Raw genomic sequence first — 23,429 nt, forward strand, 5'->3', positions numbered from 1 at the left:
AACATGAGAGAGCAGAGGCAGGGAGATGGACTGCTTTCCTGTTCCTCTTGTTAAAATACTTAACAAAAAATTGGGACAGGGACAATACGTGGCCTAAGATCTGGGATAGGCCAAGGTCCTCAACTTTCAGGGGCTGCTGGCTTCCCAGGGGGAACGAGGCACACAGTCAACAGGGAAGGCCTATTCTAGAACGAAATGAAACAAATCAGAGCACCTCAGAAGTTTTCCTCACCTCCCTCAGGAAGGAATTTCTGAAACTGGTCCCTCTTGGGAGCCCCAAAATGAGGAAGGCAGATTCCAGAATGGACAAAGAGTCCGTATTCAAAAACCAAGCTCGATGCCCTGAGATGGAAGTTGAGAGTTGTGAGTTTGCTTTGTGCAGCTGTTGGAAGAGGAATTTTACATTGTTCAAAGCTTAGTCTCCACTCTGGCCCCAAGGCAGTGAAAGACGGAAGGTATGGCATACGTCAAAACAGTGTGCCTCAGCAGCTCCAAGAGCAAGGTAGCACAGTTGTTCCCCAGGCCACGGAAGCCTCTAGCGTGGCCCTGTCTTGGCAAAGAGATCTGAAAGGAGCTTCGTATGCCAACACAAACCCCAGGAAATCCAGATTTACTTTATCCTTTGCATACTAAATTGTCCTTTCATGGCCAGAGGCTGGACAAGGAAGGTTCTGCAGAGAAAATCTGAGTCAATCATCTACCGGCCATAATGTATTGTTACATTTAGTTTTCTTTGTTCTGGGCCGTAACACTCACCCTCCACTGCACATAAAAGTGCATGCATGGCCTTGTGTGTGTGTGTGTACGTGCACACGTGCACACATGGGGGCATCAGTGCGTGTGCAAACACACACATACACACACAGACATTGTAGTCCCCAAGACATTACAGCCAGGCTATTTCTAAATTATTGCGTCATGAAATATCTTAAAACATTTTGATTTTGGTTTTGTTTTCTGCATTAGGGGAGACCCTGTTTTCCGAGTGTGAAAACACACAAGAGAAGCTTACTTCCATTGTATAGACAGCTGAGGGGTACAGCTGACATGAAAATCTCAACATCAGAGAATAGCTGTCCAAGTTAACCTTTTGCTTTACATTTGTGCCTCATGTTGGGGTTGGGTTCATGAGCTGGACATCAGCACTACCTGCAGAGTTCTTTAGCTCTAAGTTAGTATTACTACAAGGTAGGGGCTGCTGAGTAATTGCTCTTTAATAAATATAATAAGTAATGATGACGATGATGATGATAAGTTATTTATTTTGTCCACCCAGCCAAGAATGAGTCTCAAAATGGCAGGAAAAGAAGTAGGCTTCACCTTGAGAGCTGGAAGCTCAGGGAAATCCCGAAGCGCGACTTCCATCCACGCTCTGGATGCCTCTTCCAAACCAAGACCGCAGCTGCCTTGGCAACACCCAAACCCCTGTGCATCAACCAGAGCAGTGGCAGGAGAACAGGATCAACCCAAACCATACTGGTTTGGCCCCATGAAGACTTGGCTGCGGTGTGGTCAGATGGCAGCCTTTCTCCTCCAGGCTTGGCGATCGGGCCTGTGTCAAATACAGCCTCTGTCTCCCCCTCAGGCTTCCCGCTGGCCCCACAGCCAACCTCCTTTCATGAGGATGAGGGATTGGCAAATGGTCCGGGCTTTCGTTGGTCTGAACTACCTCTCCAGGAGTCTGGAGACTCCGAGAGCCACGGCTTCTTTCTACTCTTCTGGGCATCTCTCCCCTATGCTCACCCTGGCCACCGTCATTCATCTGAACACCCTGACAGACCAGGAAACCGAGGCAGGAGAGATGTCTGTGTGCTTCCCTGAGCCTCTTCTCGCCCGCTTATGAAGTGATGCTGGGATGTGCACACAGGAAGAAAATCAATCTTCCACCCAAACCGGAGTGTGCAGTAGGCACTTCATAAACATTATGACTCCGCTCCCCCAAACAGTCTACGGCTTTCTTTCTGGGCAGCTGGGCGAGACAGAAACCAACCCAGAGCTTGTCCTCTGAAAGCAATTTTGGCACCAACACTCCAAGCCCAAAGCTGTCTTTAATCACAGACACAGTCATAATAATAGCTTGTAATAACGGCTAGCTAGCATTTACTGAGCCGCACCACATGCTAAGGACTTTGTGGGACACTTTACACGGATTATCTCAATTAATCCTCACGGATACGATTATTATCCCCACTTCTCAGTCGAGGAAACTGAGGCTCAGAGGGATTAAGGCGTGTTGTCTGAGCTCACACATCAACGGAGGGGTAGAGCCAGCGTCTCAACCCATCTAGACGACCCCATGGGCCTTACTTCTAGCCAACACTGCCTCACACCTCCAAGTTCATTCCGAAGAATCTAAGTGACCTGCCACTTGCTTGCAGTGAACTAGGCAGTGAGCGCCATGCTGCTATATTAATGCTTCTTCCCTTTTTAGAGAAAGGGACATGCAGGACAGAGGCTCTGAAGTGTCAAGAGTATGTTTCACAGTCTAAGCCTGGTGTCACCAATTTGCAGTGGCTGAAAGATAAACCTACACTGCTTAGGGCTGTCAGGCTCCTCGATGTACCCCCAGCTTCCCAAGAGGTAAAATGCTTCTTTCCTCCCTCCTTATTTGATGGTGAAGAAGACCAAAAACCCAGGGGTTCTTTTTATTTAAAAATTGCTGGGTATTTTGAAGGTGAGGCAGATATCTGATTCTTTGGTTTTCTTTGTAGTGTATCTGCAGTTGGCAAGGAGAAATGAAATAACGTGGACTCCTGGCACGTCTCCTGCTCTGATTTATGAATAAAACCCAATTCTGCCACCCATGAGTTTTGTGGCAAAGGGAGAATCATTGCTCGTCTTAGGGTCTCAATTCCCGATATTTCTCCACGGGGTGCCGCTGGTCTTCGGGCAGGGTAGTTCTTCACCGCTCGGCCTTGTCCCCCACACACGAAGCTCTGGTCACTATCTACTGCACACCAGTCCCGTCTCCCCTGTCCCCATGACCACGGGAAGTATACACTTGAGCCTCACCTGGGCACGCTTTATCCCTCCCGGTTAGGAATCATACTACATAACACTGGTGGAATAAAGCAGGGGTTTTTAACCATTTCTGGATCATTGACACTATCTAGAATGTGACAGAAGCTAAAGCGTCTTTCCCCTAAGCAGCATACACATGCGCACAAAAGAAAACTTTTCAGAAAACTTTCGAGGCTGTGCAGACTCCCCGAAACCTCACCCAGAGGCCCACAGATCCCAGGTAAAGAATTCTTGAATGAAAGAATATTTAATTCCGGCTTATTTATTCATTTGAGAGAATGAGTGGGGGGAGGGACAGAGAGAGAGGACCTCAAGCAGACTCCCACTGAGCGTGGAGCCCAACTTGATCTCAAGACCAAGGCTGATCTCAAGACCTGAGTCCAAACCAAGGGTTGGATGCTTCAACTGACGGAGCCACCCAGGCGCCCCTCAAACTGAAGCGTTTTAAAGGCTCCTTCGAGCAGGAATACTCTATTTTTCTATTATCCTCTGTCAACCTTGAGCCATTCCTTCGTCAGACTAAGTGATTCTCATTACGGGTCTCATTTTTTGGTCCTCCCCATTTTGTCTGCATCTCTCTGAAGCTATGGAGTCAGGCACCCATATCCTAATCCACTCGGATTCTCGTAGCCTGGGAAGGTTATGGCAGGAAAGTGACCTGCCCCGAATGAAGCAACAAGTTGGTGGGAGAGCCAGAAATAGAAGCCAGCTCTCCAGAGGACCAGCCCCATGCTGCTCATTTGGAACCAACACAGGACACTATATTTAAGAACACCAGGAGGGAAACCTGTCTACAAGGCTCACTGCCTATAGGGCTTCCCTAAGAGGCAGAAGGGTCCCAGGTGAGCCGGGCCAGCATGGCACCTTCAGCATGACAGTGTGAGAGGGCTGGAGTGCTCATAGCCTGACCCAGCCAGAGAGGCAGCCTATAGAAGCAGAATCCTTCCCTGCTTCCTTGTGCAAATATCTGTGTCACATCAGCACCATCCCTCAGTGATATCCACATTCCTCAAGGGCTTTGGGATTTTGTGCATTTTCCTTTCCATGTCTGATTCTGCCATCTTGTTGGAAGGCCTCATGTCTACCCTGATGACTTTTCCCTCCCTTTGGTCTTCCTGTGCCTCAACACCCCCAAGACCATCATGTTGGAAAACCTCATTGTTTCTGAAGAGCTTCTCTGAATTCTAACCATTGTTATGATTCTGGGGATTCCAAGCCTTGAGTGTGGCTGCACATGCTCTCAGAAGAAAGCTGGTCATATGTGGAATGCTAGAAACTTGGGAGAGCTTTAAGCGTATTTAGAGGCTCTCTTGATAAAACAGATATCAAAAATGGGTCAGTCTATAAGACAGTACAGCCAGAAAATACACTGGGGCCAGATATCACACACAAGCAAGTTGCTAGTTTGAAAACAGCTTCTCATTGCGGCCACTCCTGCCTAGAGGTGATGTCCACGTGCCCTCCCCTTATATGGGGGTAGCCGGTGTGGCCACTATGTGGTGGTCCCTATGACTTCCAGTATAGTGGAAGTCATGCTAGATGACTTGCAAGGCTCAGCCCTAAGAGGGCATGAACCTTGCACCTGTTGTTGGAGACCTGAGCTACCGTGTGAGTCACGTGACAGTTCCAAGGCCACCATGCCGGAGAGGCACCCCCTGATGGTCTTCTAGCTGACCCTGTCAAGGTGCTAATCTTACAAGTAAAACTGACCCAAATAATCCAGACCAGCCCATCAGCCAACTGAATGCTACCGCATAACTTCTGGTAAGGCCCCACGGCACAGAAAAATCACTAGACCCAGCAGTCCCCGAATTCCTGACCCACAAAATCATGAGAGATGTGAAATGGTTGCATTCTATGCCATTAAGCTTGGGGTGGTTTGTTACATAGTGAAAATAAGCAAACACTCAGAGCTGGAAAAAACTATACAGATTAAATGTGTCATTTCTTAGTTTCAATGATGACATTTCATGAAATCTGCCCAGAAGCGTCTGAGTAAATTCCTGGAGGACAGATCGAAAATGGACCTCTAGGACCACTGCCAGCACACTGCTGACGACTTGAGGCTGGAACTGTGAAGGGGAGGGGTCCCCGGGAGCTGCCAGTCACCGGAGGGTGTGCTCCAGCTGGGGTGCCGCAGTCCCCATGGGCCTGACTACGAAGTGGCAAAGCAGGGGTGTGAAGCCCCGCTCTACCGTTCAAGGCTTCAGGGTGTGTGTGCGCGAGCACGTGTGCTTGTGTATATGAAAGAGAAGGAGGGAGGCAGAGAGGGAATGAGGGTGGCAGACACAGAGAGGCGGAGAAGGTTTCACTGAACAGGGTTTTTCAGCTGACTCAAAGGACCCTGGCCTGAGGCACCTTTTCCTGACTAGGGAAAAACAGGGGCCTGGGAGTCAGTGTCCCCTCCCAAGACATCACCACCGTAGCCCCAGAGCTGGGCACACCTCGATCCATGTTAGAAACTCTTCCGCCCTGATGAGATTCCCCAGATCTGCGCTGTAGCTCCATCTTCTTCCCACCCACCAGAGAAGCGATCAAGCTGGTGATGCAGGTAACCAGAGATCAGGGACCGTAGGAAAGCCTGATGGCAGGAGCACTCAGGTTCCCAAGGAGCTTCTGGCAATGCTGTCGAGGCCCACAGAACTGGCCTGATCATTTGGGCCATTTGTGGCTCGTTCTAAGAGTGGGTGGTTGGGGGCGGTGCCAGTGACCCTTGGTCTTCAGAGATGGGGAGGGCGGGAATTCCAGCCAATGCATGTGTTGTTGGGAAACAGGCCGGGCAGAGTGTGTGCGTGTGTGTGTGTGTGTGTGTGTGTGTGTGTGTGAGAGTATGCCTGTGTGTGTCTGTGTGTATATGTCTATGTACATCTGCACATAAATGTGTGTGTCCATGTGACTATCTGTGTGTGTTGTGTGCATCTGCATGTGAGTGTGTAATGTGTGTGTCTGTATGTGTGAACATCTGTGTGTATGTGTGTGTGGTGTGTCTATGTGTACATGTCTGTGTAAATATTTGTGTGTGATGTGTGTCCGTTACTATCTGTGTGTCTGTGCGGGTGTGTGGTGTGCAAGTCTCTGTGGATATCTGTGTGTGAGTGGTAAGTGTGTGCACACATGTGGTGAGTCTGTGTGTCTGTATGGATATCTTGTGTGGTATGTATGTCCATACATCTGCGTGTGAGTGTATGGTGCGTGTGTGTGTGCCTATGTGAATATCTGTGTGAGCGTGTGTATGGTGTGATTGTGTGGAGTGTGTGACTGTGTGCGTGTGCAGCATGCTGGGAGAGGGATGCTGACAAGGGGAGAAAACTCAAGGGTTAAGAGGACTCCAAAGATGGGGGGCCCTCCCCAGCTGGTAGTCACTGTGAGACCTTGGACAAGCCTTTTTTTCCCCGAACCTTCTGGGCATCAGTTTGCTCTTCTAGAGTGAGGGGATCAGAATATATCATCCTCTGATCATTCCAGTGCTATCTGTGTGCCCCCCACAGGGTGTCTAAGGCAAGGCTCTGGGCTGAGCTCTGTTTCTGGCCCCTTGCACACAGAGGATTGAGAGATGGCTCTGGGACTCCTCCTTACCCCCCCACCCCCACCACACACACACCACGCCAGCTCTGCTCATCTAAAAAGTAAGGCACATGGCTCCAGTGGCCTTGCTCAGTCCCTGTGAATTGGAAACATGTAAGGACAGGCAGGGGAGAAGCCCAGGAGATAGAAAGAAAAACTCTGGGTCAAGTTTGCATTTCTCATTATTTCTCCAACCCTTCTCAAATTCCTTTTGTTTAGAAACCTCCTTGAGTTTCTGAAGGCTTCCCCCTCCCCCATCCCACCCCTGAAAAACTCTAGAAGCTCCTCCAGCCTGTAACCCTTGCCGATAACACGTTCCATATGTCGGTCACTCTGTGCATGAAACGTTTGCACTCACTTTTCTGGTCACATCATCTGTGGGCGCCCCACACCGCCCCTCCCTAGAACAGCCCATCCAGCCCCTCTCAGGCCCTCTGCTCAAGCAGCGTGGGTTTGGGTCTCGCTGGAGCGCTCCGTGTGTTCCGTCCCAGGAAATTCCCACTTAGGATTCTGGCAGGTCTGCCTCCTGCGTGCCTCTGCCCCAGCCCGCCGTGCCAGCTGCCACCGCCCCTGCAGGGAGACCCTCCTTTAGGCACTGGGGCTAATTGAGCAGTGCTCTGACTGAGCTTGCCACATTATTTGCTTAAGAGTGTGCTTTTATAGGAAGGCAACACAGCATTCTATTGTCTTCCTCTTCCCAGCCCGGCTCCCCCCTCCTCCCGTGGCTAGCCACCATGGTAAAGGCTGAAGAGATTTTTCCAACATAACTTCCAATACTCCTCATGAGGATACAAACAGACCTTCTGTCCCTCCTCACCCACTCCTACCCCATGCACCACACCTCCTTGCCCCACCACCCCTTGTGACTTTCTGATGTATCTTTGGATGATTGGGCCTGACTCTTGAAAAATACAAGGCATGGCTTCGCACTAGTTTTTGTGCATTTCCACTGCTCTGGAAGGGTTGCACTGGAAGGGCTAAAGACCTCAGACTGGTCCAGGGAGCCTGAGGACTGCGTGTAGCCTCTCTTCCTCAAAAGCATACTTGCATTTAATGGCTTCGTCCCTACAGGTACTCTGGAGAGCAAGGAGAGTACCTTGAGACAGGAAGTGAGGCCCCCCATTAACCGAATGGATGCAGCCAGGAGCAAGTGGAGAAAACACGTGGGCCCAGGGGCTAGAACCAGGGCTCAGGGCCTTACAGAATAGACATGTGGGTCCCCGGCAGAGAAACACATCTGGGGACATGACAGAAACATCAACTCTCTTATAGGAAGGAAGGGATATAACTCAGGCACCTGCTCTATGCCAAGGACGGTCAAACTTACATCCTACTGCCTTTAGGTTTTTTGGTCTAGATGGAGTTAGGAAAATTAAAAGAGGCCATTTGTGAGGGTGCCTGGGGGGCTCAGTTGGTTAAGCATCTGCCTTTGGCTCAGGTCATGATTCCAGGGTCCTAGGATCAAAGCCCGCATCAGGCTCCCTGCTCCGTGAAGAGTCTGCTTCTCCTTCCCCCACTGTCCCTGCCCTCCCAACTCCTGCGCTTTCTCTCTCTCTCACTCGCACTCTCTCAGATAAATAAAATCTTTAAAACAGTTAAAAGAGGGTATTTCTATTTTAAGGCTGAGAAATTTAGGGCATACAGGTGAATGATAAGGCTTGGTGTTGTCACAGCTGGAGGTAAAACTAGAACCCGAATCCCTGCTGCCTGACTCCTGGTCCTACACTCTTCCTCCAGGACAACCCTCTCTACCACCAAAGTCCTGAAGAGTCCAGAGGGCAGACCACATGCCCGTGATGCCCCAGGAAGCAGAGATCCTTCAGCTGTGAACTCTGGGGCAGCCCCCACAGTACAAAATGCACACTGCACTTTCCTCTAGGCTCACCTGATCTTTGATGCTCCATTTTATATACAGTGGGTCATTTCCGAAGCTGCGCTACCTCGGGCTACAAGAGCATCCCCCGTCCAGGTAGATAGATGGGGCCTGCCATCAGCCTAAGTTCTGCACCTACTCCTTTACAAACCACCCCTACCTCCGCCCTCCCTCAACCGGCCTCCCTGTAGTGTACAGCTTTCCTGCGTTCTGGAGATCAAACAACAGGTTAAGCAAAAGTGCGCGTTAAAAACGATCTTTCTCCACAATACCTGCATTAAGAAAATGACAACAGTCATGAAGGGAAACATGTCTGACAACGGATTGGGATGACGTGGTGGCTAATGAGACAGCTGAACGAATGTAATTGGGGGATCCGACTTCAGAAGCTCCAATTATGCTTGACGGGCTTGGTGAGGCACGCTGCAATTTGGTGCTAATGAATGGATTAATCTGGAGGAGAAGCTGGAACCCAGGAATGTGCAGGAATAGGTCCTGACACACCACGGTGGGCATGCCGTGGTGGGGCCAACGAGGACCTGATGGATCCAGGTGGAAAAGCCTGTAGGGCCGCCACTTCCGGCCGGCCGACCAGCTCTTCTGCCTCTGGGCTGACTCAGAGAGCACTAGAGCCGTCTCTGTGAGGGAGGTCTACTTCAGCTTACTAGAAAGCACGCAGTAAGGAGTCTCCAGGCCTGCAGGCTAAATGACCAGATTAACTGGATTTAATAGAGCCGACTGCAAAAAAGCTGCTTGCAGACCCGAGGCTCTGGGACAGTATGTTGATGTTGCAAGGGCAGAAACTCCACCGCAGGGAAGCCGATGAGGCCGCAGAGATGTGTGGGAGCCACGAGTAACTTCCACCCCAGGGTGGGTGAGTCATGGGGTTGGAGGCAGGGGATCACAGCAGGCTGTGGTCACACTGAAGGGTCTGGAAATACACTGACATTGATTCAGAACGTGGAGCTTTTGATCCTATAAACATGATACAGTCTAATTCCCCTTGGTGATGTTAATAATATAGTTGGCTAATGCCACACCAACAGAATTTATGAAGTGCCACTCATCCAGGAAAAGGAAGAAGTAATGACCTCAGTGTGTACCCTACTCATGCTTCTGAAAAGGTTGAGTGCAAATCAAAGTTTGGGAACTGAATTGTATTTGAAAGAATACTAGAAGGGCTTACAACAACAAAAAAATCTGACTGTGGATTCCTATGGGAAGCAGTGAAAGATCTTTCTTCAATTAAAAATACTATAGATAAGACTAGTTTTAGCTAGAAACATAATGGAGAGCAACCATGCTATAATTATATCACAATCGCACAGTGAACACATATGCTTTGAGATTAAACTCTTGACATCAGCCTTATTTGTCCTTTGATGAGCTCTTAACTATCTGGGTGCTCTAGGAACGTGCATTATTCCCTATGGGTTATTCTCCAGGAAACTAGAAATCCGGAAGAAGAAAAGAGGCAGCAGAACTTCCTGCTGCATATTCCCGTTTTTTCCCACTCTTGTGTCTTAAACCATGTCGGCCTACGTTCCCAGAGTAAACCACACATCAGTCTTCTCACAGGTCCCAATAAGGAAGGGAACAGAAGGAAAAGAGGGCAAGCAGCAATCATACAGTCTACTTAGTGAAGGTTCAAGACTAATTAGATGCTAGCTAACCTTACTAAGCATGACTCCGTGTCAGGAACTGTGCTGGGAACTCTACAATCATAACTGATTTAGTTCTACAGTAACCTTCCCAGGAAGGTCCCCCAGTTCATAGTCTCTTCTCTGAAACCCTGTATGAATATAACCTAATACTCTCAATAGGCCTGGGGCAGTACCCCACGATGAAACGACCTCATATTTCTGCTGCAAAATTACCAACGCTCACCGAAGGGAGGGAGATTCAGGTCGTATTTTGCAGCCAAATGGATCCGCTGTAACTCAAAGAAATGACACCGGCTTTTTGAGTTTCGGGGGTTTGGGAATTATAAAGATGAGACTGGGGGCATTTACTGCTCTCCCTCTTTCATAAATCAAGAAATCACACCCAAGGGGCGCCTGGGTGGCTCAGTGGGTTAAAGCCTCTGCCTTCGGCTCAGGTCATGATTTCAGGGTCCTGGGATCAAGCTGCATCGGGATCTCTGCTCAGCAGGGAGCCTGCTTCCCTTCCTCTCTCTCTGCCTGCCTCTCTGCCAACTTGTGGTCTTTGTCTGTCAAATAAATAAATAAAATCTTTAAAAAAAAAAAAAAAGAAAAGAAAAGAAAAGAAAGAAACCACACCCAAGAGAAAGTAGCTTGCCCGAGATCGCACCATGGCCATCCCATACAGTGAGTTGGTAATGAAGATTAGTAGCAGAGCTGGGATTCAAACCCAGGCATGTCTCACCCCAAAACCCATGTTCTCAGACACCAGGCCAGGCTGGTGGTGTTCCTCGGGTGAGTCCTGAGGGAATTAAAAAACTCCCTACAATGGTTTTCCAAGGAGACAAATTTAAACTGTGATTTCATACACCCTTTCTTATGTTTAAAGAATTTTTTCCTTAAATAAATTTCTCTAGAGAGTCTTTTTCTTTATAAAATAAGAGCATATTGAAGAATATTCTAAAAATGTACAAGTATATAAAGAAATCTATCAGCTCCCACAAGTATCAGTATGGAATATTTGTGTCCAGCCTTTTTTAAACACATGAGAAGTTTTTCTCTGCATTCCATAGTTGAGAATGGTTAATGTATGGTGTTCTGTGACATTCTTCATCTCATAATTGAAGCATTCTCCCATCATATTAAAATTTTGATGGCTACATAATATTCCATCCTAGGAATGTGCTATAATTTGCTGGATTACACACCTTTGTAGGAAATTTATTATTTCCAGTTCTCCGCTCTCGTAAATAGAGCTGCAGTCAACGTCTCTGTGCACAGAGCTGACTGCTGGTATGAGTCACGGCCTGGAGTGTGGGCTCACCCGATCCGCCTGCTGTGGGCATGTCTGCCTCGGGTGTCAGGTGCCCTGGAGCCTCTGCCCTCCCTCCTGACTGCTGGGCTGCTCAGAGGCAGGCACAGCACAAACACAATATTTGCTGCCCAGCAAATTCACGCTCTCAGGTTCAACTCAGCCCCAGCTGTGGACCAACAACGCCTGCTGGTGTTTCTGGCTCCTCAGAGGACACTTGTTTCAAAATGACACTTGTCTCCTGAGGTCTCTGAGAACACAGAAAACCCTGCCTCTACTTCACAGAGCCCCTCAGATAGGAACTCCTTAACTCCTTACCTGCTGGAACCCACTGGAATGCATATGGTTGGAGGAACGGATCCTGTAGCCCCAAACTCATACACTCCCGAAAGTGAAAGGAGGTGCGGCTGATCACGTGGTCGGGGGAAAGGCGGCATTGCCAGCCTGCTCTGGGTCAGCCTTCTTTCCTCTGAGTGGCCAGGTGTCCCTGTCCCAGCCCTCTCTAGGACCTACGGTGACACGCTGGTCCCACTCCCTCCCGTTTGCTCAGATGTCTCATTCCGTCCGGGCCTCCATCCTGGTTCTATCCTTAGCCTTCCCCGCTATGGACTTCCTCCCTTTGGTTCATAGTGTCCATCTCTTGCCAACCTTAAAAGCAGAAAGTATTTGTTCTCCTCTAAGGATGACTACCTGTCCTAGCCCAGGCTTGTACAGCAGCACATGTCACTCCGTCCATTTCCTCAGTCCCTTGCAACAGACAGGATCCCCACCTTCCGTCACCAGGGTGCCACGTGACTCACAAAGCGGCGTTACCAGGACAGCCCTGAGCACCTCGTGTCAATCAGACGGACGCCTGCAGTCCTTCCATCAGCTGCTGTGACAGCACTCTCACGGTTCTGTCCAACCGCCACCAGCACGGACCTTCTCACACGTTCAGCGTGGTTCCCCTGATCCTGTTTTCTCATCTGTGTCTGTGACTGCACACTCGTGCGTGCATGTCCCTGTGCGGCTAACTCCCACATCCCTGCCTCCAGCACGGACCTCAGTCCTAGATTCCACGTCTGTGGATGCAACTGCCCGTGGGGCATCTCCACTTGAGTGTATCAGAGACAGCTCGAGGGCAGTATGACCCCAGCCGATGTCATCGCCTTCCTCCAAGCCTGTTCCTCCTCTGGCCTCCTTGCTTGCTCGAAGGCAAGGGCACATACGCTGCTCCTGTCTTCGCCCTTTCCTGCCCCCCACATCACACTGATCTTTAATTCCAGGTGATTCTGTGTCTCCTCTGTTGCTGGCCTGTGCCCCTTTTCTGCGTAGCCCACCCCTCTATGGTCCGTGCGACTTCTCTTGCCAGGTGACATCAGCAGACTCTATGAGGTGGTCTCTGAGACCCCACTTTTGTCCTCTCCCAGACTCCCTGGCATTTCTTCTCCACACTGGAAAGGGATGTGCTTTCTCAAGTTGAGCCTTATTGGGTACTCTCCAACTGTAAAAATGTGTCCTTTTCTACAACCTTTAGCATTAAGCCCAAATTCTTTGGCCACACAGAAGGCCCTTCTCAGCCTGGCTTCGGGGTGTCACTTTCCTTGTTCTCCCCTTACATGCCACAGGGGAGGACCAGCCCCTGGGAGGGTCTTCAGTTCTGCAAAGGCCCCCAGTACCTTCTCACCTCTGCGTGGATTCCCCACCCATTTCCTGGCTAATTCCTATCTGTCTGTCTGGCCCCGCTTTTATCCCAACCCCCGACTGCATCCCACAGCACGTCCCCATTGTTTATAAACATGCCTTCACTGTCCGTCTCCCCCAGTAAACTGCAAGCTCTCTTTCCATGTCTGGTGTCCCCAGCATCTACAAGAGTGCCAAGCTCGTGGTAAAGATTCTAGAAACAGAATCCCTGGGACAAAAGGATGAACCTTTTAAAAAGTATGACCATTTAAATTTTTCCTTGGTAGAGTTATTATTAGGTTCTCCCTTTCAGGCTCACTTTTCTCCAAAAGCTGTTGATATGGACTACCTGCACCCTGGAAAGATACTTGTTCAGAGTCAAGTGCAAGAAAGTGGCCCAGTGAACCGCTGAATTTGCTTATGTGAGGGTTGGGGGAAGCAGTTTCTGGGTGTCCTGGGTGATGGTGACTGATGGGGCTGATTGATCTCTCCTACAGAATTCTGTGTCAGCAACTGCCAAGAAAGAATTCATCTGCTAAAAAGGGAAAATAAAAATTTCAGTTCTCAGAAGCCTGGGTGGCTCAGTGGGTTAAAGCCTCTGCCTTTGTCTCAGGTCATGATCCCAGGGTCCTGGAATCGAGTCCCGCATCAGGCTCTCGGCTCAGCAGGGAGCCTGCCTCCCCTCTCTCTCTGCCTACTTATGATCTCTCTCTCTCTCTCTGTCAAATAAATAAAGAAAATCACTAAGAAAAATTTTAATTCTCGCAACCCTAGCCCACTGCCCAGAAGCAGCACAGTTACCTCTCTTCAGGAAGGAAAAGCAAGGAAGAAGGCAAGTGTATAGAGAAAGGTGGGAAGAGGTGGCCCCGAGGTCCGGAGGCCCTCTGGACCTGAGCCTGCTCCCCTCTCTCCCTTCCTCTCTACCTACTAGTAGACCATGATGCCTCCAAGCAAGTCTTCCTGGTCCTGGTTCCCTCCTTCTAGACCTGGCACAGCAACGGTCTCAGACTGGGGATTCCTAGGCATGGGAGGGATGCAGAAGCCCAGAGAACCTGCAAATGAAAGCAAGTCCAATAGGACTTACAGATGTGAGATTAGGGCTGGGCCAAAATGCCCCCTTAGCCAGTGCTGTGATGGGCTGGGCTGGGCTGGGGCAAGGCCCCAGGAGTGCTTCCTAGCAGGTCAGGGGCTCCTGCAGCTCTAGGAGACCACTGGGCTTCAATGTACCTGAGGCCAGGGCCCACACCACATTCACCTCAGAAACCTCAGTGTCTAATACAGTGCGTGGAACAATGTGAGCTGCACAATTCCATATATGGATCAGAAAACATCTGCTCCCAGGAGCTGTACAGGATATAGGAAGAGCTTGGCAGGGAAAAGGTAAAGAAAAAAAAGGCTGCAGGGCTCCTGGGTGGCTCAGTCGGTTAAGTGTCCGACTCTTGATGTCAGCTCATGGGATCGAGCCCCATGTTGGGTTCTGTGCTCATTGAAGAGTCCGCTTGAGGTTTCCTCCCTTGCTCTTTGCCCATCCCCCTGCTTGTGCCCTCTTTCTCTAAAATAACAAATAAAAAAAAAGAAAAGGAAAAGAAGGCTGAAATCCCTCATGGAATGTTTGGGCTCACTGTTTTTGAAAAAAGTAAGATAGGGACTGGGCTAGAATCTCCCCAAAATATATGCATACCTTATAAGTAAACCTCAGAGAGGTTCTCTTCTGGCCCAAAGAAAAATAAAGCTTGAGAATTTTCTTTTTTCCCCTTAAGAAGATCACTGAGTAACAGCTCTTGGGGTAAATTAATACAGTCATGAATATAGTAATCTGAGGACATTGATTCTCTAGAGCAGAAGCCAAAAGGCTAACTCCGAGACTAGCTCCTGGTAGAGGTCTCTGACCCTGCCACTTCCCTTAGCATCACCATCCTGGGTGGCCCTCAGAGGTGGGGTAGGAGGGGGAACAGGTGCAGAGTGAAGGAGACCAGTGAAAGTGCAATGCCAGGCTTGAAAAACTGCCCAGCCGCTCAGCATCATGGGAGATCAGCACCTGCCCAGCCCCAGGCGAGTTTAAATCATAGCTACAAAAAACTGACCAGAAAGAAGGATCGAGTAAGTAACCACTGAAGGGAAAACAAAACAAGGATGGTGGCAGTGGTGGATTCCAAATGTCCTAATAATTCCTAACATATATACTGTTCTGTATATTTTCAAATCAATCATTAACAGTAGTTCAATGAGATACGAGACCAACAGTCTTTTCATTTTAAACCTAAGCAAAATGAATTACATGAAGGTGAAATGAACCATCCGATGGCAAACAGCCAGTAAGTGACAGAGCCAGAACTAGGACCCCCAACCTCTACATGTTTTGTACACTACACAAACTACACAAACTATGCCCCATCAGGCTTTCCCTTCCTACTACACAGACCTCCAACGCTCTTTCACCGACACAGTCCTAGGATTCTTGCCCATTCCACAAAGGTAACATCTGGGTATAGATTTTTCCAAGTATTCCCCTTAGTAAACAAAAACTTGACACTTCTTGAGAGCCTGTGTATGGATACAGACAATCCTATTGTTAGCTAAGTAACAAACTTCTTGCCAGGTGATGTTTCCTGACAGGATCTCAGGTATCACATTTATCAAAATGAAGCCAGGTGAAAATTGACAGTAGGCAGACAAAGGTCTCAGGGCTCCCGGGCTGGTTTTCTGTCTTGTACATAACACATTCCTGCATCAGACTTCAAGGGATCATGCAAGGCAGTGGGGAGCTCATTCCCTGTCTCTGTGTGCTCCAACCACTGATCAAGACAAAACCTCCAGGATGCCAAACCCGCCTTTCTAACTTCTGCTGGGCAACAGACACTAAGTCATCTGTCCCCGAATTCTGCAGAGATATGGACATCTCTACCCAGCGAACAAATTCAGACCTGTGCAGAGGTCCGACTACCTCCAATGCCTGCTCATGTAGATTTCTCACCATTCTTCCCCAGCCCCGACCCAGCCCCCCTAGAATCCAACCAGAGCTCCCTAAGAGTATGGCCACCCATTAAGGGCTGTGACTATAATGAGCCCACGCTAAAGCTGGCCCTTCTAAAAGGCTTCTGGGAGAGGCCATGGAACTTCTCAGTTGTCTATGTGCCTGCTGTCTACTCAAAGCTTCTTCCTGCAAAACCAGTCCCTTTCCTTTGGGGATGCTTTCAGTGAAAATGGGAATGTCAACAAGAGATCCTGTGTCTATACTTTAACTTAACTTTATAATTTCAATACACTATCACATTAGAGTTTCCCTAACCCACATAGGGCTTCTGTGTGACAGACGAGGAAACTAAGGCCTTATGAGGAAAGTGACGTATTTAAAGTTACTCCCTGGCTGATGACACAAGGCAAAGTAGGAATCCAGGTGTGCTGACCCCTTGTGAATTCCTGTTTCCAAAGGCGGTCTGCTCCACATTAATAGCCCATGAAACAGTCTATAAAAGCCAGAGGAATTTTTAGTGCTAGAGAGGACCTTAAAGTCAGCCAGTCCATGTTCCTCAACACAAATTATACAGTGGAAGAATAAACTATTTAACGTGTCTATTGCAAGACCCAGTAACAGGGCAGGAGAGAGGAGAGGAGGTCCTGGAGGAAATGAATTGCAACTTAGTTGCCAAAAGAAAGGGTGGGGAAGGGGAAGGGAAAGAGCTCAGAGCAGGTGTTGACAACATGCCCAGCTTCTGTGAATACCAACAGTTGAGAGACACACACATTTTGTATTTCAAAATAATAGCCTTTATCAGCCCTCAGCTAGGGATCATACTCATCTTACAAGCAGCATGTGTTTTATTGAAGACAAGCCTCAGTGCTGGGGGGCATGTCCTGAGAATGCCTTTGGACTCTGCAGGTGAGTGAAATATCAGGTCTTTAGGTCTCATAACAATGCTGGCTGGCACAGATGGGTAAAGGCAGCGGAACCCATTGATGGTTCCCCAGCCCCCCTTTCTTCAGCCACAGCTCCAGGACCCAGGAAAAGGCAGGGCACACTTGTTCAGGACAAGAAGTAAAGGGGAGGGCACAGCCCTTGCCCTCTAGCCAAAGGAGGATGAGTGGTGGAGGAAATTTATCAACAGGAACTGCACAAACCGTTCATTCAGGTTACAGCAGACCAAGTGCAATGCCCCTAGAACACGGATGTTCCTTCCATTTCGGCATGCAGACCGTGATACAGGAATCGGGAATAGACTTCAGGGTATGGGGCTGTTTTCCCACTGCAAAACTTGCACACGCTAGATACTCCCTCTTGAAGCCTGTGGCACTTAATCCAGCTTCCTGCTCTCACTGAAAGGGGTCTTGTCTCCACATCAGAGGAGGGGATGAATCCCAACCATATAATCCCTTCCCATGAAAACCTGTACACCAAAGCCCCTCTTAAAATGAACAACTAACAATGCAAAAGGGAAATGGAGAGGCTCTCATTCAGTTGTTGTTTTCTATTTTTTTTTAAGAAGGACAGAGTGCATGAGAAGGGGGTCGAGAGGGGCACAGAGAGAGAGAGAGAGAGAGAGAGAATCTCAAGCAGGTCCCATGTTTAGTGTGGAGCTCGCCGTGGGGTTCCATCTCGTGACCCTGAGATCACAACCTCAGCTGAAATCAAGGGTCAAGGCACTTAACCAACGAGCCACTCTCTTTTTTTTTTCTCTCTCTCTCTCTCTCATTTATTAATATAGGGTGTCTCACTAAATCAAGGACAGGGGTAAGTAAAAACACAATGGAGGCCATGAAATAATCAAAAATTATTTCGTAAGAATTAAATGCTGGGACACCTGGAGAGCATAGTCGGATGAGCTTCTGACTTTTGGCTTCAGTTCTGGTTGTGATCTCAGGATTGTGAGATCTAGCCCCATGTCAGGCTCCACGCTCAGTGCAGAGTCTGCTTAAAACTCTCTCTCCCGCTGCCCCTCCACCTCTCTCTCTCTCTCTTAAACAAATAAATCTTTTTTAAAAAAACAAATGTTAAAAAATGCATGGTTCAGGGGTGCCTGGGTGGCTCAGTAGGTTAAATGTCCGATGTCAGGTCAGGTCATGATCTTGGGGTCCTGGGATTAAGCCCTGTGTCAGACTCCCCAGTCTGTGGGGAGACTGCTTATCCCTCTCTCTCTGTCTCACCTCCAGCTCGTGCTCATAAATAAATAAATAAATAAATAAATAAAATTGTAGAAAATGAATGATTTAAAATTATTTTTACATTACTGTGGAATGTGAAAGAGACACATATTCGGCAAGGTTTGTGACCTTCAAGGAAGGCTTGGCCAGTGTTCCTGCATTTTGCCTTACTGGTCTGGAATAATGATAAAACCCCATCCAATTCCATGCTCATCCATAGCCTTTAGTGAAGCGAAGATGTGGGGGCGTCCCCCTTACACTGTTCACTTGAGATGGTCACTACACCCCTGGCGAATGTATGTGCCTCCTGCCGTGGTGGTACCCCCCCCCCCCACCCTGGACAGTTCTCTGCCTATCTCCAGGACTCTGCACCCCCAGCCCCTCCCTGCCTCCCTCCAAAGACAGTGGCTGAGCTTTGTCCCTTCCCCCTAGAACTCTCCTGTCCTTGTCTTTTTGGGTAAGTGGCTCCGTCATCACTACACTCTGACTCCTCCAGACTCTCGCTCTGAATGTTATAAAGTTAAATTTTCATAATTCATGAAACACTTTTCTCTCTTAAGTGCCTGGCTCTGGAAATTAAAGCCATGACTTGCCAGAATTGATTCTACGATTCAACTGACTTCCTTGTTCTAGATGGTATCCACCCTCCAGATGAGGTGTTGAGTGTTAATGACCTTGCAGGCGGGGGTGGGGGGGTGGGGGGGCTTCATTATCACTCAGAATACAGTCTGGCTTCACTATATCCACACAACCAGTCCGTGTAATTACGGGGCTGGTACAATTCAGCAAGTGGGGCATGTACCAGGATTCTACCAGGAAGCTGCCATTTCGGAGTTCATTTCAGAGCTGTCTTCTAGGTCCTCCCTGAGTCAGAGCTTCCCCGGGGCCTCATATCCTTTCTTCCAGACAAAAGAAAGGACCTGTAATAAGCTGAATGAAGACTGAGAAGGCAGCCCCGGTAGTGAGGACACGGAGAAGCCAATCACCCACCTCATTCATCCCTACCCCGCTACATGGATGAGATTTAGGACTGGGGAGAGGAGAAGTCTGCCCTCTTGATAACTTGTTTTTGGCCCAGATTTAGAGAGCTCTTCTTAAAAAATAAAAAAAGCCCGTTAGAGTTCTCGAAATGATTACAATTTAGGTGATATGCATTAAGACACTGATTTGGAGAGAGATGAAAAGAAATTACAGGCATGATGGAAAGTGCATCTCTCTTTCAATCTGTAATATACATACATTACATGTAATATATATACATATATATGTCTTTAAGTGTGTGTATATAAAACAGCCTGAGAAGTGGAGGATACAGCGTGAATTACACGAACAAATCAAGGCAGAGTTGATATCACTGGACAGACTGTGATTATGTTGATTGAAACCAGGTTGAAAGAACCAGGGGAATTTGTTTGGGAACAGAAAACAGGACCGAAATATCCCCTCGGAGAGGAAATCTCATCAGAGGAGAACCATGGGGGTGGGGAGCAGTGGGGAGGAAGGGTGAGTGGGGGTGGGGGAGAGGCCGGGGTGGAGCAGGCACAGTGGCTGAGTTCAGGAAAGTGGGACGGATCTGTCCACTTGCAAGGGTGTACGAGATACACAGCAGGAAAAATCCAGGGGAGAGGGTGGCGGGGTGAAGCGGAATCTGGGCGGGGAGGGAGGAGAGCCGGGAGGGAGGGAGGAACGGGCCTGTCCATCCCTCTGTGGCTACGTGCTGGGAAATAAATTCACTCTGATTTGGTAACTTAACAGTGAAACATACCTCATCTCTAATTGTCGGAATTCAAGGATGAACGTTCATCATGTTCAGGTTTGAAGGAAGCAAGATTAATGGACAGGTCTAGCAGGATGAATCAAAAGAATCTTTTTAGGCGCGACCATTGAGGAGGGGTGAGAGGCAGGAGGTACAAGAATCTGGCATTCGGCCAATCTCTTGGAGAAGAAAATGGCAAATTCAGAATTCCTACCTTCTAGGCCAGTCAAAGCCACTCACAGCTGCTGGTGACCGCAGCCTGACCGAATGACAACCTCGCAGATACGTGACAGCACGAGGTCACACTCCCCTAGCGGATCTCCCCAAAGAGATGCTTTGAAATGACAGTGGCATTTAAAAAACAGTCGTCATGGGAGGAGAGGAGGATTTTAGCACTGGGGGGAATATGGAGGTCATCGGACTCTTCAGCCTTTATTTTACAGCTGAAGAAACCAAGGCCAAAGAGCCAAGGTGAACTGCCCAAGGTCACAGCCAGCTAATGGTCCAGCCTGCATCGGGTTTTGTGTACCCAATTAAATGTCAGTTTCTACCTATTCTTTTTTTTTTAGTTGTTTTTTTTTTCTTTTAAATTTTGTGCTGCTTTTATGACAACATCGTAACCTTCTTTAGCTCAATTAAATCCTAGAAGACACTCAAGGGAATCTGGCCTAAGAATAAGTAAGTTAAACACAGAACAGAAATAAGCACCACACTCAAGCCCTTCCTCCTCCCAGGCACTACTAGGATGTGAGCATTTTGGGAGAATAAAATTCTGCCTCTTTGAAGGCAGTCACTGAAATAATGGGAAGGGCAGAGTAGAAGGGCTGGTGGAGATCACAGAACCCAGATCCCAGGACCAGCTCTTCCTAATTTCGTCCCAATGCTCCCAAAGTGAGCCTGCTAAGTCCCCACTCTTCAAGGGCAGGGAGGAACGCTTGGTGGGGAGGGTATGTTCCTGCTGCTCCCTTTCTCCATCTCCCTTCCCTAAACAGAACTAACAAGCACAGGGAGTTCAAGTTCCCTGATTGTCCCAAGGCAGACGGCTGCCAGTCCTCCTGGGAAATCCCAACCTACAGCATTTCTCGCCTATTCATTCTAAAGTGGAGGAATTTTTATTTTCAAGTTCGAACAGGAGACTCTACCCAGGGGGGAAAAAACCACACAAAAAAATGGCAAATAACATTTCAGGGAGTACGCAGTACTTTCTGGATATAGTTCTCTGCTATATTCGAGCAGATCCAAACTGCTCACTTCCCCTCTCCTCCTCTCCCCTGGACTGCCCTCAAGTGTGTATGTGTGCACGCATGTCACTTCTGGGATGACTGAATGCCTAGGAAAGTCCGGATCAAAAGGAGGTTTTGTCAGAAGAATTACGAGGGAACAAGAAGTCGTCATGAAAGACACCCCAGGGGCTGGCAGAACATTCTTCTGGCCTTATCCTTGCAGGCTGGTTTTAGAACTCAGCCACACGGGAAGGGACAGCCCCATTCCACTGACACACTGTGGGCAGCCGTGTCCCAGACCAGCAGCTTCCCTCACCGCGGGGCATCTCAGCCCTGGCCACAGTGGAACAGGACTCTCACTTAGAAGCTGGGCAGCCCTGAGTGAATCCTGTCATCTCTCTGAGTCTCGACAAGTTTCCTGTGGCAATGCTTCCTAAGTAGCCCCTCCTGGTGCAGGGGCTCTTAGCTAAGCAGGGGTGCTGGTGTGAGAGGAGGGCCAGTCTTTCTGGAGATGTCACTGCTGTGGCACCCTCAATGAACCAGCTCAGGAGGGTCTCCGGCCTGGGACTTAGGAGATGCAGAGACAACAGGTGACTCATGCGGTAGGCAGCTCTGATCCAAGAGTGTAGACTGGGATGTCAGAAAGACCCAGAAAGGCCGGCAGTTAGCCGTCCATGCTTAGATCACATGGTTTTTCTGGGCCTCAGTTGTCCTAGCTGTAAATCAGGCCAGCTGGGTTCACTGCCGACCTAGCAGAGCAGGGAAGAGGAATCAAGGAGACCTTTCATGGCTTATAACCAGTATGCACCCTGCCTGGCACATAGTAGGCATTCAGTAAATGCTCGCTCCATTCATTTAGGAAAAGTACTCCCTTTGACTTGAATTTTCCCACCGGCAAGCTTCTGGATAATAAACTCCTCCTTCTTTCTGCCTCGTGGGAATCCCGTGCAGGGGAAGCACCGCAGAACACTCCCTCATGGTGCTACGTACCCCTCTAGAAGGCAGGCAGGAAAATCCGTCATTCTCAGCACCGGGGGTCATGCCAGATCAGAGCCGTGCCAGCTGCCCTGCGCTGGGTGACGGGATCCAGCCAGTTCTCTGCCACCTGGAGTCTGGCTCTGTGTGCAGCTGCCCCCAAGGACCCGAGCCCAGAGCGACCTTTCCCAACTCTGGAATCCAGTGCTTTGAGGAGGAAAAGGATGCTTTTGACTTAGCATGGAATGAGGGAGCGGCCCTGAACTGAGGGCAGGAGCCGGGCTCCGAGTGGTGGGCCTTACACTTGCTACTTCTGTGGGCTACGTGTACAGATTCCCCTCTCTGAGCCTTCGTCTCCATATCTGGAAAGAAGAGATAAGGACACCTGACCTGTCCTCTGTAGGGGGCTCTTTCCAGTCTCACTGGATACAATGAAGGCTTAAGGAGATGGTGCAGATCCTAATAAAAACACTTCCCATGGGAGTGATTTGCCTTCTGGAGGTTATAAGCTGTGCAGACACTTAGAAGTGTAGGTTTTACCATATTCTAGCTTATATTCTCCACCCCAGCCCCCACTCTGGGACACAGACGCCTGCATCGAGTACACGGGAGAAAAGAGACAAATACTGAATTCATATAGACACAAGGGAGCGAGACCATGGTCTTTTTGAGTTGTGATCATTGAGAAACCTCCTTGGGTTGGTGCTCCCTAACCTTGGCCCAGCATCACGATCATGGGGAGAGAGGTTAATGTTACAGACTCCCGGACCTCACCCCGGCCTTACTGAATCAAGGAAAGGGGCCCAGGAACCCACATTTCAAATAAATGCTCTATAATGACTCTAATAAGCCTCGGGTCAGGGACCTGCTCCTCCCTCCCTGTCTCCCTATCTGCCTCAACGTTAGCAGGAATCTCCACCCCACACGACCCCAGCACAGCACCCCACACAGGAGCTGCTCCAAAAGCACTGACTGAATCGAGCTGAGGTTCCAAGGCGGTGGCCCAGCAGAACACAGCCCACTGGAACCTCCCAGAGGACAAGGGTGAGCTGAGCTGTGTACTGGTGCCAGGGCAGAAAACAGACAGAGCAAGGCTTCGGTCAAGCCCCGAAGTGGACCCCAGATTTCTACTGTCATGTGGAGACGGGTCCCAATTCGTTCCCACTCCTTTCTCAAAGAGGCACGGTAAATACATAAATAAACTTTCCCATCCCCTTTCATCATCACCACAAAATCACAGGTGTCGGACCTGGAACAGCCTAAT

At 49.1% G+C, this 23,429-nt stretch overlaps 1 protein-coding gene across 2 annotated transcripts in view; it reads right to left on the reverse strand.

The window, feature by feature from the left end:
- Window positions 1-23,429, reverse strand: part of NTF3 (neurotrophin 3) — a 66,696-nt gene that overhangs the window by 8,798 nt on the left and 34,469 nt on the right. The window contains exon 1 of one of the 2 annotated variants that reach the window (XM_032349037.1): window positions 11,729-11,798. The exons of the other annotated variant lie outside the window; for it this stretch is intronic. Coding sequence (XP_032204928.1) covers window positions 11,729-11,752 — 24 coding nt within the window. The 5' untranslated portion in view covers window positions 11,753-11,798. Of the gene's footprint in view, window positions 1-11,728; window positions 11,799-23,429 lie in introns of those variants that run through there. 2 annotated transcript variants of the gene reach the window in all.

Source organism: Mustela erminea, chromosome 6 (genome assembly GCF_009829155.1).
Source record: "Mustela erminea isolate mMusErm1 chromosome 6, mMusErm1.Pri, whole genome shotgun sequence".
NCBI lineage: Eukaryota > Metazoa > Chordata > Mammalia > Carnivora > Mustelidae > Mustela > Mustela erminea.